This window comes from Sinohyriopsis cumingii, chromosome 17, assembly GCF_028554795.1.
Source record: "Sinohyriopsis cumingii isolate HCF-2022 chromosome 17, ASM2855479v2, whole genome shotgun sequence".
Taxonomy (NCBI): Eukaryota; Metazoa; Mollusca; class Bivalvia; order Unionida; family Unionidae; genus Sinohyriopsis; species Sinohyriopsis cumingii.
Genome location: NC_142977.1, coordinates 16,886,211 through 16,901,185, shown reverse-complemented (window position 1 = coordinate 16,901,185; position 14,975 = coordinate 16,886,211). Strand labels below are relative to the sequence as shown.

General features: G+C 36.4%; 1 protein-coding gene across 1 annotated transcript in view; it reads left to right on the top strand.

Moving 5' to 3' along the window:
• Positions 1 to 10,226, top strand: part of LOC149777824 (serine/threonine-protein phosphatase 6 catalytic subunit) — a 37,492-nt gene extending 27,266 nt beyond the window's left edge. Inside the window, exon 10 of the mRNA XM_089938884.1 lies at positions 6,312 to 10,226. Within this exon, the coding sequence (XP_089795010.1) occupies positions 6,312 to 6,502 (191 nt within the window). The 3' untranslated portion in view covers positions 6,503 to 10,226. The remainder of the gene's footprint in view (positions 1 to 6,311) is intronic.
• The last annotated feature ends 4,749 nt before the right edge of the window (positions 10,227 to 14,975 follow it).

Here is a 14,975-nt window from a genome sequence, read left to right as displayed (position 1 = left end):
TTATGTGTGAGAAAACTTTATATCTCCATCATGATGATGAAGGGGTATTGACATTGGTGATATCACCCTTGGAACTACTATCGCGGGAATATATGTACCGTATTTACCGCATATGTTGGGACACGATAAAATAATTATTTTTTTTCCTGTCCCAGAGCTTACGGTGAAACATTTTTCACTTTGGTCTTATGTCCCAAGACTTAAGAACCGAAATAAAATTGTATTGCATTTGTGCTTGCCCCCCACCCAACCCCACTGCATGTTGCAATAAAATAGATAAATAAAACGTTGAATTGATAATAAAAAGAAAGAAACTAACCTTGTATTGTTATCATTTATTCCTTTTTTCAACATGAGCATTTAAGAATAAAATATTTCCACGAAATCCGTAAGCGTAGGATTCCATATTGTAGCGTGTATCAATTATGTCCGATACCACACACCACGTTGTTCACATGAACATTGAGAAGCAATTGTGTGTGGTTGTGCTCCAAGGTTTGAACATGTTATCCAACTGAAAACTGGAGCCAACAAAATCACAAACAAGAGGGAAATAGTCAACCGATATCTTGAAGACGCCATTCACACATGACACGGTGTTGGGTGCAAAATAATCAAGACTGAATTATATCCAGGTCTACTGTATGACAGTATGTCGCAAATAAAAATGATAATTTGAAAACACATTCACTCAGGTGTAATTGACAATCTTTTCACCAGCTTGGGTTACAGAATTATCCTTACTATTTACCCGCAGACGTCAATGATCCTTTGTATTAATTGTAACCACAGATGCCAAACACATAGAACATAGAAGCCCTGGTGGTGAATAAACACGACTGGCAGCAAGCAGCTAACTCCTTCTTTGAACCTACCGACAGGACATCAAAGACAAAAGGTGATTTTTATTACAAAGCAAGCCGATCTCAGAAGCCAACTTTGGTTACTTCTTTTTTTCTTTATTGGTAAAGGATATCAATACAAAGGTTATTTTATTACAAAGCAAGCCGACATCGGAAGCTGACTGGATTCTGTGAAGTGAGCCGATCAATTTTTTTTTTTTTAAATATACAAAGACAGCCGAGATAAGGAAGCAAACATGGGTTCCTTTTCAACTATATTCACGGAAATTTTGAAAATAAATTGAAACAATGGAACAAATTTTGAAGTGACGCAATATAGTGCTTTGTGCACAGATGTCGATGATTTCGCAAACGAGAGGGAAATAATCAACCGATATATTGAAGACAACTGCTATTCACGCATGGCACGATGCTAAGTTCAAAATAGCCAAGAATAATTTATATCCATGTCTACTGTAAAATAAAAAACATTATTTAAAAACACATTCACTTGAGTGCAAGTGACAATCTTTTCGCCGGCGCGGGTTACAAAAGTATCATTACTATTTATCCACAGCCAAGCACAAAGAAGCCCTGGTGGTAAATAAACACAGCTGGCAGCCAACAGTAAACTTCTTCTTTGAACTTGCTGACAGGACATCAAAGACAAAGGTTATTTTTATTATAAAGCAGGCTGACTTTGAACTTGGAAGCCAAATTTTTTTTAAAGGATATCAATACAAAGGTTATTTTATTGCAAAGCAAGCTGACCTCAGAAGCCGACTTGGATCCTTTTAAGTGTGCCAATTTTTTATATTTTAGCTTCGAATAAACAAAGACGGCCGAGATATGGAAGCTGACTTTGGTTTCTTTTCACCAGTATTCACGAAATTTTTAAAATAAAGTGAAACAATGGAACAGTTTTTAAAGTTTACAATATAGTGCTTCGTGTGCGAACATTGATGACCCAGCATCATCCAGAAGATTTGGAGCAAAATAAAATCATGTGATGAATTCGTGAAGGCCAGAAGAGAAACAGATCATTTCGCTGACAATATGATCATTAACATGGATGAAACTCTAGTGTACTTTGATCACATTCCTAGATGGACTGATGATGAGATGGGCGTCAAAAGTGTGAGAATTAGCAAGACTAGTGTAGATTTGAAAAATATGACTTTTGTCCTTGCAGTTTCCGCTTCAAGTGGAGTGTTGTCTCTAACATTTTTTCACGGTATGAGAAAGCTAAAAATATATTCATCTACCAAAAGAATAGATCCTACATGTGCAGGAGAAAGGTTATATTGATGAGATGCTGCTGCAGTGGATCAAAGAGTTTTATCTCAAGTACACAGTTTTATATTTTTTAAAATAAAACTTCAGTTAGAGTGCAATTTCCGACATGTAATTTTCAAATGATTTAAAAGGTGTCCCACAACTTACGACTCGAAAAAAACGATGTGTCCGAGAACATACAGTGCACAAAAAAATTACTTTTAAAATTAATTTATGGTGTCCCAACAAATACGGTGTCCCAACATATACGGTAAATACGGTACCACTAAATACATCTGCCGTCCATATTTAATTAATTTTCCTTGTTCTATCACTTTATTTTCCATGGTGTCAAAATTCATAAACAAAATATGCCTACATTTTACACTTGTAATCACAAGTAGATTTTCAAGTAGCTTATTGAAAATAACTTTCGATGTGAATCATCTATGTATATTGTAACTGACCACGACATGTTTCTATATGTTGTTCAGTGTCATCTATTATTCAGATTCCTTTTAAACTTTTAAGTTTTGAATATAACTTTATTAATAAATGATTCTAACTCTCATTACACTCATACCTATTTCTGACCGCTCCAGTGGCCTAGTGTTTAGAGCGCGCCCGCCTCGAATGTGGGAGGTTGTAGGTTTGATCTCCGGCGATGTCATACCAAAGACTTACAAAATGGTACTAACAGCTGCCTCGCTTGGCGCTCAGCATTAAGAGGTTAGTGTTAGGACTGGTCGTCATGGTGTCAGGATAATGTGATTGGGTGGGACATCATGCGTCATGATGCCCCAGTGCTAGACATCACTATAAACTGCCACAGTGCAGACATCGTAGCTATATGACTGAAAAATTGTTAAAGCTACGTTAAAAATCCAAATCACACACACTGACACACACATGTTAGAGGTGTTATTACATTAGTTGAAATTTGGGAGAATCTTCATGTTTAAAATCTAAAAGGCAAGCTTCTCAAAGAAAAGTTCTTGTTTGAGTGCAGAAAAAGCAAAATAAACTTATAAGCCAGAATGGGTTAAATCATGCTGACTAAATATGGAAGTTGTAAATTGTTAAAATAATAAATCCTATATCCAAGGTTGACATAAAATTATGTTGCAGTGTTCTCAAATTATTTAGTGTAAAAGTGTTAACCATACCAAATTTCCCCTCGAACCTGTTTGTAAGTCACATGTCTGTGGAATGATGGACTTACTATAGCAGAGATAATAATTGTGTTTAAAACTGAAATAGACAAAATTGAAGCAACCGATGCTAACACATATAGGCCCATCTATATGCCAATTAAAGGGACTGAAATTTCCACATATTTATAGCTGCCAACCCTTACAATTTTGGCGTGAATTTTACGACTTTCTACAGCAATTCACGGATTCACACAGCATGCAAAAAAATCACTAATTCCCCAATTCTCATTTATTTAAAATTTTTCCGTTAAGTGCTAGTCATGATATCGGCATTTGCCAAAATGGACTGGCACTGCTAGTCATGATATTAGTAGAACTATAGCCAATTGGTACAGTTGGCCTGGTAGCAAGCATTTTAGCCTATTTTGATATTTTGCATAAGAGTAGTTCTACATATGCTTTTGAAATAAACCGAAGCCTAACCATAACTTTTCTCCGTGCGTGTGCTGCCAACACTGATTTGAATTACTGTTCGGCATCGCATCTTGAAAACATCTTCATCGCCAAGGGAAAAGAAATGTACTGCACAAAAAGTGAAATTTAGTTTGGAATATACCATAAATTGGCCGTGCATTCAGCCATCGAATACCAATATATACATCATGCTTTTTGCACACTTTGTGCCACAAATGTTTGCATTGGGCATGGTGGCAGGAACGATGTGAGCAAGCACATTGGTAGCAAATAGCACATAGAGGTTGGGAAACTACATGAGGACAGCTTTTTCAAGTGTTGGAATTTTTTAGATTGAAATATTGGCATATATCGTAATTAGCTTGAGTTCACAGTTTTCCATGCATGAGCCAACACCACTAATCATTCAACGTTGAATGTTTTATCTTCTGGATTAATACCATTTTGTAATTAAGCTACATTGCAGTTTAAATGTTTTCACCTCCAAGGAAAAAGAGCTGTATTCCACAAAAAGTGAAGTATAGATTGGAGTTTGGTTTGCATTCAGCCATCAAACATCGATGTACATCATGCTTTTTGTACACTAGTGTGCCACGAATGTTACAGTTGGGAATGTGCACAAGGGCTGGTATTTTTGCTCACAATTTACCTGTTGTACATGTACCATGTAGTAATATTATTACATAGTACATGTATGACAGATAAATTGTAAGCAACAATACGAGCCCTGTGGGCATGTGGCAGAATGATGTGAAAAAGCACACTGCTATAGTACCCCCCAGCAGATTTCAGTTTTGGAGTACATTAAGCCACCTACTCAAGTCCTGCATGCTACCATTGCTGAAGCATTGTTTGTGAGCTTTCTTGTTGAACATAACCTGTCTTTCTAAATTGGAGATCAGCAACAATGACAGTGAAAGATTATTTCCTATTATAAGGAAAAATAAGACAGACTTTATTGCATACTTAGGTGCTGAAAATTTGCAACTATTTTAGTCACCAAGATTAACCAGCAGGCAGGAAGCCTGAACTGTTTTGAAAACAAATTTACTGTAGCCTGATTGAGAAAGTTCAGGACTGCCACAACATCATATGACAAATAGCATGAAGTTTGTGTGTATCAATAAATTTGGCTGCAAATAAAGTAGTACTTGTATTCAGTGTAAATAATGTTTTATTTTTATTTTGGGATTTTCATATAATGCAGTATGTACTGACCACCAAAGTGGATGGAGTTAGTGTCATGGTATAATTTTTCACTGTGTTCAAAATTCACTAATTTTTATTCCACTTTTCACTAATCGCGAGTCTGGAGGGTTGGCAGCTCTGCATATTGCCCAGCTATTGACTAATTGAGATGACAATAGCTTCCACATATAGCCTATTTACATCCTAATTGAGATGACTGCAGCTTCCACATATAGCCTATTTACATCCTAATTGAAATGACTGCAGCTTCCACATATGGCCTATTTACATCCTAATTGAAATGACTGCAGCTTCCACATATAGCCTATTTACATCCTAATTGAGATGACTACAGCTTCCACATATAGCCTATTTACATCCTAATTGAGATGACTACAGCTTCTACATATAGCCTATTTACATCCTAATTGAGATGACTGCAGCTTCCACATATAGCCTATTTACATCCTAATTGAGATGACTGCAGCTTCCACGTATAGCCTATTTACATCCTAATTGAAATGACTACAGCTTCCACATATAGCCTATTTACATCCTAATTGAAATGACTGCAGCTTCCACATATAGCCTATTTACATCCTAATTGAAATGACTACAGCTTCCACATATAGCCTATTTACATCCTAACTGAGATGACTGCAGCTTCCACATATAGCCTATTTACATCCTAATTGAAATGACTGCAGATTCCACATATAGCCTATTTACATCCTAATTGAAATGACTGCAGCTTCCACATATAGCCTATTTACATCCTAATTGAAATGACTACAGCTTCCACATATAGCCTATTTACATCCTAACTGAGATGACTGCAGCTTCCACATATAGCCTATTTACATCCTAATTGAAATGACTGCAGATTCCACATATAGCCTATTTACATCCTAATTGAAATGACTGCAGCTTCCACATATAGCCTATTTACATCCTAATTGAAATGACTGCAGATTCCACATATAGCCTATTTACATCCTAATTGAAATGACTGCAGCTTCCACATATAGCCTATTTACATCCTAATTGAAATGACTGCAGCTTCCACATATAGCCTATTTACATCCTAATTGAAATGACTGCAGCTTCCACATATAGCCTATTTACATTCTAATTGAAATGACTGCAGCTTCCACATATAGCCCATTAATGCACTGTCTAGTTATTGAGGACTGAAAGATGAAAATAAATTATAAAAATTTCAGACTGAATTGTTGGAAAGAATTAATGCAATGCATTACATCAGCATAACATCTGCATTGATGGAGTTTATTTTCCAAGGTGTTTTCTGTTACTCTCATAATTGAAGTTGACAACATTTAGCTTCATGCTAAGCATTTATCTGGGATTTTACTTTCAGGTTACAAGTACATGTTTGATGAGAAACTGGTCACTGTCTGGTCAGCCCCGAATTACTGTTACAGATGTGGCAATATTGCAGCTGTTCTTGCATTTGCTGATCCCGACAATCGTGAAGCCAAACTATTTAAGGCAGTGCCTGACAATGAGAGAGTGATACCACCACGGAACACCACTCCATACTTTTTATGAAGAAAATGTTTCTTATACTGGAAAATCTGGATAATAAGAGAATACATAAAATAACAACAATTATAAATTCATTTTGTTTCTGTGGGTATCAGTCTTCATGGTTTTGCTAAATATTACATTTACCATAGTACTTTATTTTGTGGTTTGGGACAGTTGTCCTATTTTCTTCAAAGAAGACACTATTTATTGGTTACTTAAACGCATGGCTGACAGCGAGCATGATGCCCACAAATTGGATACTGCATGCAAAGTAAGAAATTCACAAGAATAAGCACACATGGGCCTTGGGGTATTTTTGTTACAAAATTAAATATGCATGTGTGTGTGTGTGTGTGTGTGTGTGTGTGATAAAAATGAGGTATGAAACTGCCCTGTATGATGATGGTTCTTTTTCTGAATAAATAATTGATGCAACTTTTTTATATATAGCTGGTTCTTACATTGGTCTTTATGCTGTCCCTGTATATTAATTATCTCTTTATGCTGATCATCCTGACTTATTAGTGTACACACACACACACACACACACACATACATATTGGTATTATGTTGGATTTGACAAGTGTATATAAAAATAAGTACTTATTGATTGCACTCATTTAAATAACAAGAGGATGTGTTGTTTTGTTATTCAGATTTTGCAGAAATAATGATCTTTTTTCCAAGACAAGTTCAAATCTCGGCTTAAAAATTGCTATAGATGCATTTGGTTAAACATGACATTTCTTTATAGTGTACTTATAAGGCCTGACATAATTATGTCTGGTTAGATGCTCTGAAAAATTGGGTCAGTCAGTCTGAAAAAGATTTTTGTTTCCCAAAAAATATTCCTAAAGAAATTTGGGCCATAATGGAATGGAAAGGATTGGTGGTGGTTAGGGTGGCTTGGAGTGCTATTGCTAGGATCCACTATACCACTATTCCCTCCTGTTATGGCAGAAATCTCTGTCATTTTTCCCTCTCCAGCAACTCAAGTACACAATGGATGCATGACCCAATTTTATTTCTTTGAAAATGACTTGATCAGTATTACTCAACAATACAATGTTACACAATAGTTAGATACGCAGTACAATGTTACAGAATGGTTAGATACACAATACAATGTTACATAATGGTTAGATACACAATACAATGTTACACAATGGTTAGATACACAATACAATGTTACACAATGGTTCGATACGCAAGACAATGTTACAGAATGGTTAGATACACAATACAATGTTACATAATGGTTAGATACACAATACAATGTTACACAATGGTTAGATACACAATACAATGTTACACAGTGGTTAGATACACAATACAATGTTACACAGTGGTTAGATACACAATACAATGTTACACAATGGTTAGATACACAATATAATGTTACACAATGGTTAGATGTACACTGTCTTTAAAATGATGTACATACATTTGAATTTGATGTATCTTCCTGTAAATTTGAATCTGACCTTGATTAGCATGCAAAGGTAGCCATTATTGAATTATGCTTTCTAGATTACGTGAGTTGGATGCTTAACAATATTTGGACATTTACTGCTACCTGTGAATAAAATTAAATCTGGTAAAAAAAATTCTTTATGGTAGGAAGAATGTGTACAATCATCAGAAAAAACAGTTGGGAAACCGGAAATAACGCCTCTTTTAAGGACTAATTTGGGAGTTATTCAGATTGATATGTAGGTTATGTAGATATCTGTTTGTTAATCAAAAAATTTTAACATACTCTTGTGGAAGTGTTCAGTTTACAAATCAGCATAAATACAGAAGATTGTGGAATGCACCTTATGAAATCGGAGATAAAATTGAATTAATCAGTAGAATAATGTGTGAGCTTCAGTTATATATCCTTAGGTTTTCTGTTTGGTAAAATCCATCCTAGTCATTTTGTATCAGCTCAGATCATACCAATATCTAGTGGATATTTGCCACAAAATCTTGTGTAAGTTACATATTTCAGAAGCATATAATTTATTTAATTCAATGGTAAATATAAATTTTATGTCACTTAAGTTTTACTTGCATTATAAAAACTTAGTTACACAGTATTCCTATTGGAAATAAGAAAGTCTTTGAAATCACATATTGGAAATATGCTGACTTGACTAAATTTGTGAAAACTGATGATACTGTAATAAAGTGATTTTCTTTGTTTGTATAAGTCAGACTTAGGAAAACCAGAAGAACTACAGATGGGGAGATTAACACCCCAAGTCCATTGAAGAGTTATGGAAATATTTTACCTTCCTAGCATTAAATCAATACCAAAGATATTCAGATAATATTCACAAAATGAGAACAGTTGAAATGTGAACAAAACTTTCTTATCTCCATATTTTACCAACCGGTGTTTTGTATGTTTTCAGTATACTGTGAATTCATTTATTTCATTGGGTGTCAGTTCTCATGGTTTTGCCAGAAACAATCAGCAAATTTTCTTTGTTTTGAGTTCTGGATTTCTAAAGGAGTCATATCATGCCACAGAAAGATTATTGTTTGTTGAGGATTTTAATTCATTGTTTGTAAAACCCACAAAATCCAGTGAAATTGGAACCTCACAAAATGTAATTAATTTAGAGTAGTTTGAAATGCTTTGTCCACAGGTCCATACAGCTGTACATCCATGGTGAAACCACTTCAGCGTGATAGCACAATAATGATTTGATTTAAAGCCATACAATTTTACATTATCGTGGTCATGAGTCGATGATCTAATTAACTTTTTGGACTATTACAGCAATTTTGCAGTATCATACACATTCTTAACTCATTTGAACTTTCTGTTTTGACAAATAAACTCTTACTTGCAATAAAAACCAAACACCACTCAAGGTAGACAGATTAAATTTGTTTGGCATATTTGTTTTTACATGTAGCAAATCTGATCACTCAGAGCATGTTACTCAGCAGTTTGTTTAATTACTGTTTCTCAAAATCATATTTATAAATGCAGCAATTTGATTGGTCAGAATAGTTTTCAGTAAGATTTGGAGTTGAGTAAAGCTTTATAACAGAGATACCTTATCTTAAGGTACTGACAGCAATTTTTCAGTTCTTGACACATTTAACCATATTTTTTGGACATAAACAAAAACCCTGTTTGCTTATTTATACCAAAACCACAGGAATTAGACAACTGAAATTTTAGGCATGCATGTTTATATGCATAATTAGAAGCAGCCAACTGAAATTTGGTATGTGTATTTATGTGCATCATTAGAAGTAGACAACTGAAAATTGTTATGTTAGTTTGTTTGCATAATTAGATCTGATAAAAACGTTTTAGGCAACTGTAGCACTTTTTCAGTTTTCTTTTGGGGTGGGGTTGTGGATTTTTTGTGCTTGTACTCTTCTGGTATGCAGTGGGGGCAGTTGTGTTTTGCAAATACAAATCTAGTTTCATAAATATATATTGTAGTTTTAAGGTATGCAGTTTGCATTAAAGAAGTGATTTCTTTTAATAACATCAGGAGCAGAAAACATCTTTTTGTACTTTTTTAAAACTAGGTTTACATTTGTAACAAAAATCTGGCTTTCAGTAAAGTACTTGAATGAGATTTCAGTCCACTATCTCACATTAGTTATCATCAGGTGATACTCATCTTATTTCACGTCATTTTGCATTTTATTTAATTGTCAGAATTTGTATTTAATGTTTATTTTTATATAGTGTGTAAAGATGTATATATAAAAATAAATTAATGAACTTAAACATATGGTCATTTATTTTTCTTGCATGCAAAAATACACAATTCATCGTTGTGACAACATGCTTCCTTCAGACTAGTGTAATATGGCCTGTTTTATGACCCTATATCAAAACATGTAATTAAATTAGATTTCTGTTTATATTTCTTCTTTAAATATATTATCAGTCATAACTACTTGGAGAACTATTACTACCTCACAAGGGGCCCTGAGTGGCCGAACGGTCTAAAGCACTCACTGTTCTGGATCACTGCTATCTCACCTCTGTTTGCGTGGGTTCAAGTCATAGGCTTGGGTACGTGGGAAAGCCTGCCAGTAGCTTCTCGTGGGTCGGTGGTTCTGCCCTGGGTTTTCCAGGGTTCTTCCTCCACCAGTTATACTGGCCGCCATGTATAGCCTATCTTGTCCTGAAAAATGGCATTAAACCCTAGAACAACAACAGCAACAACTAAGTCACAAATCCATGCCTCCCAGATAACACTTTTAGCTAATAAGAGCTTAAAGTTATCAACCCACCAAGGTGGCGGTTGGGCAGAGCGATCTTCCATTGGTATTTGGATTTGTGGTAAATATCATGAAAATCTCAGGCATGCTCACACCACAAGAGACCTCTCAAAAGCCAGAGTCAACATTTGGAGGATGTACATTACAAGTTGGAGGAGTTCTTCACTTCTAAGGAATATTGCATCTGTATTTCCAACTTTTCCTGTGTCAACAAAGTTCTACCCGTACAATTTTCTAACATTGTCTTTAGGTGCTTGCAAAAGTAACCAATGAAACTTCACGATAAGTTCAAGCTATAATTATATTTTATGTGTGTCAAGTCTCTATTGCTTATCATCTTTGCTAGACAAGGTTCTTTTGTGATAACCATATCTACAACTTTGCATATCGAGCAGATATTTCTGTGCTTCAGGTCTGTGAATTTCATTGGATGCGGCAATCAAAATTAAGTTGTTCAATTTTTGAACACTTTTCATACATGATCTCTCGATCATGTATGCACAATGTTCACATTTGAACAACTTAATGGGAGCATGCAACTTGAATGGACTGATAAAAAAGCAATTATCCAGTACCAGTCCCTGTTTGGTACACATTCCTTTCACTCAAATACATTTGTAATGGCTTCCCTCTGGTACATTGTCATACTTTTCAAGTTAAACTTCCAAAGTTTCCTTTTTATGTCAATTGTTCCCACCATTTTTGGCCTATGTACAACACACAATACTACTGGTTAGTTAGCATTACATACTAAGGGAGGGAACTCGTGAAAAACAATAGATGTTGCTAGGACAAAGCACCAGTATATCTGTTCAATCTGCCAAAGTGTAGATAGGGTTATCATATTGGAACCTTGGCTAGCGAAGAGGAGTGGTTTTAGAAAACTTACGGCAGGGTACATACAAATGAGTTTTCTGTACTAATACATTCTTAGTATCTGGGCCCCAGGCTTCAATGATTTTACCTGTATTGCCATTTAACTTCCCTTCAGGTAGTATTGTAAATTATATTATACCTGGCTTTATCGTCATCTGCCGTCACCAGTTTCAAAGTAAAACAAGGTATAGCTCAGCATCTACATGGCAAGGCCCAGATGACGGACTATCCAATATATTGAACCCGGTCTATTCAGGCAGTTACAGAGACCAGTCTAACCCACATATTGCTATTAGAGACTTATTTTTTGTGATGTCAAGCCTAGTGCCTTAAGTTCTAATAGATATCGCTTTGCAATTTTCTCAACCCTTTGCCACTAGAAGGGACTCATCAATCAGCGCCACCTGGAAGTCACTGACTCAAATTCAGAGCACTCCATGAGTGAGCGGCAGACCTCGACACTCTGCGCCAGATAATTCTTGGGCAACACAAGAGATTTTAATTACATCTCATGCAAGCAAAGACAACGTTGCTTGGTCTTAAGTTCCTTTATCACTTCTACACTATACAATGTTGCTGAAAGACTCGGCATTCAGAGCTGATCGTATAAGTTTTCTGCCTTTTAACTCTGGAATTCTGCTCTCATCCTCCCACTCCAGCAACTACCTCGACCAGAACTCCACCATCAATTGATATTATGACGAAAAAAGAAGAATCCAACTTCAGATTGCTTCCACAGTCTGGCAGGGTTACAGGCATTTTGAACTGTCTAAAACATCAATTACAAGATCCAAGAACCAACCATCTTTCTAACAAAGGCGCCGCCATCCAAGTTTCGTCAGCTAATCTTCAATTGCCATACGCCAGTATTTCATTTGGACACCCGAGCATTTGACCGTGATATCGTAGCATTGGGGATGACAAAGTCATACTGCAGACGTATGGATCAGACGGCATTTAATGACACTCAGCAGTTGATACGCAATATTGTAGCCATGGGCTCTCTGTTGGACCTAGTATCTATGGCTATCTTCCTGCAGACAAAACATATGCTTATCTTCTCGCAATCTGAATTCCACAGGACATGCGTGTGGAAATATTTCGAAATATAAATTTTCTGGGATTTTATTTCAGACTTTTATTGATCCCAAAGGCACACAGCACTCTGCGCTCTGTCATCGTCCAAAGCGCCCTCAATCACTTCATTCATGATCGCTGTTCTCGATGAAAACTACCACGGGGCATTCTGAATGCCGTCCAAATCCGGCCTAGTACCATCTCAACAGTTTGTTCATCTAGGTATGGAGTTTAATTCTCGGGTAAGCTGAGTACGTCTCCCTCGAAAACCGGCATGCAAACCGCGACCATAGCGGCTTCTTTATTGTCCAGGAAAATTCATCTGTATGGGAATTCTTTTGCCTACTAGTCTTATTCAACGTGGCAGTGGACCTCATGGTCCTAGACCGCCTTTATATGCGCCCGTTACAAATGTTTCTTTTATCTCAATACAGGCCAAAACTTTGCCCAGTAGTCCAACCTCTGGACATTTGCACAGATATGGGATACTTTCTGCGGAACTGAAGCAACATAACTTGGCTCACAGCATCTATACCTTCGCACGCACAACTGCCAGAAATCACAATCTATACGGATGCAATTACAGAAGGTTGGGGGACACACCTAGTACCGTCTTTTCGGGAGGCCAATAGATTGTGGTCTCTCTAGTAACGATACTGACATATGAATATACTAGAGATGAAAGCCATTTTGAAAATCGTATGCTGGTGGCAGTAATATTTAAATATTTCTAAAGTGGTGTCATCAGCAATAAATCCACGTCCAGGTTCGTCATATGTCGACACGACTAAATGTATTAGGAGTGACTATTCCCAGAACAATCAACAAACATAGACGGAATGGTTTCTCCACTCTCTGACTTTCACTGAGATATGTGCCGGATAGGACCGACCACTGGTGGATCTTTTGCGACGAGGTAGAATACTAAACTCCCAAACTTTGTCTCACCAGTCTCGGATCCAAAAGCCTAGACAGTATATGCACTATCCATTGATTGGAACGACCTGGACGGATACGCCTACCCTTCAACACCTCTGACTCCAAAGGTGGTAAAGAAAGCAAGAAAATCAGAATGTCGACTCCTACTCATTCCTCCTGTCATATGCGAGAAGTCGTTGATCCAACGACCTTATCAATCTCGCAGTGGAAATTCCCTGGAAAATAGCGAGTTTTCCTCATCTGCGCAAATAACCACGACAGCAGACAGAAGTTGTTTCATCCCAAACCAGAGCTACTGAACCTGCACGTCTGGATCATTTTGAACTGGCCTTCAAACATAAACATTTCTCATAACCAGTCGTGGAAAGAATCGCTCAAGCACGAAGGCCCTCCACTCTGAAAGCATACGAAGGCAAAGGGCACATTTTTCCAGTGGTGAAGAAAAGAACACATCAGACCTCTACAGGAATTTATACCTCACATAGCTAACTTCAAAGAGAGAAAGTTAGCACCGATAACGATAAAAGGTTAGCTCTCCGACATCTCTGACACCTTTCGTCATCATGGAAGAGAGGATATCAGACAAAACAAAGACTTATCAGACCTGTTACGGGGTACAAAAGTTGCAAACAATAACATCCAACACAAAGTATATTCCCAGCCAATTTTTAATGTTCACCCAAGCTAGGGCTCAAGACGACTGCTCTTTACAGAGAACAATTCCTTAGTTTTACACCAGGGCAATAGTTTATCAAAACAACAGTGATGACAAATGCAGACTCCAACTCCTATGGGTCAGAATCTTTATCAGTATCAGATGTGAACTAGGTAGAATTTGTTTCTAACATTACCATATCTGACCGCTTAAAATCCTTTAAACTAACACTACCATGTACACCACTGTCTCTTGTCTTAATGATAATCAATATTTATACAAATAAATTGGAGGGAAGTGTTAGGCATTAATATGACGGCAACACCTTCCCCCTTAAGAGAAAACTAGTTTTCGAACAAAATTACAAAGGATGGACAAGCAAGATCAAAGGGTTAATATTTGGCTGTATACAGTTCTATGCAATTACCTTACTTCAAGAAATTTAAAAGTTCTAGCATCTCCCTGGCAATTAGAGTTCTATCAAATAGCATACAGTGCAAGCATTCAATGAGCCACTAAATATTTCCATATTCCGAATACAACATTTAGCACAACATCTAAAACAAACATTTTGGATTCACTTAAAATCAAATTGATGTGCATTACGAAAGTACTTAATTAGTACACAAGCTATAACACACATTATCATATGGGTCTTAATTCAGATAAGTCCAACAAGAATGAACACTAAAACACATAGTC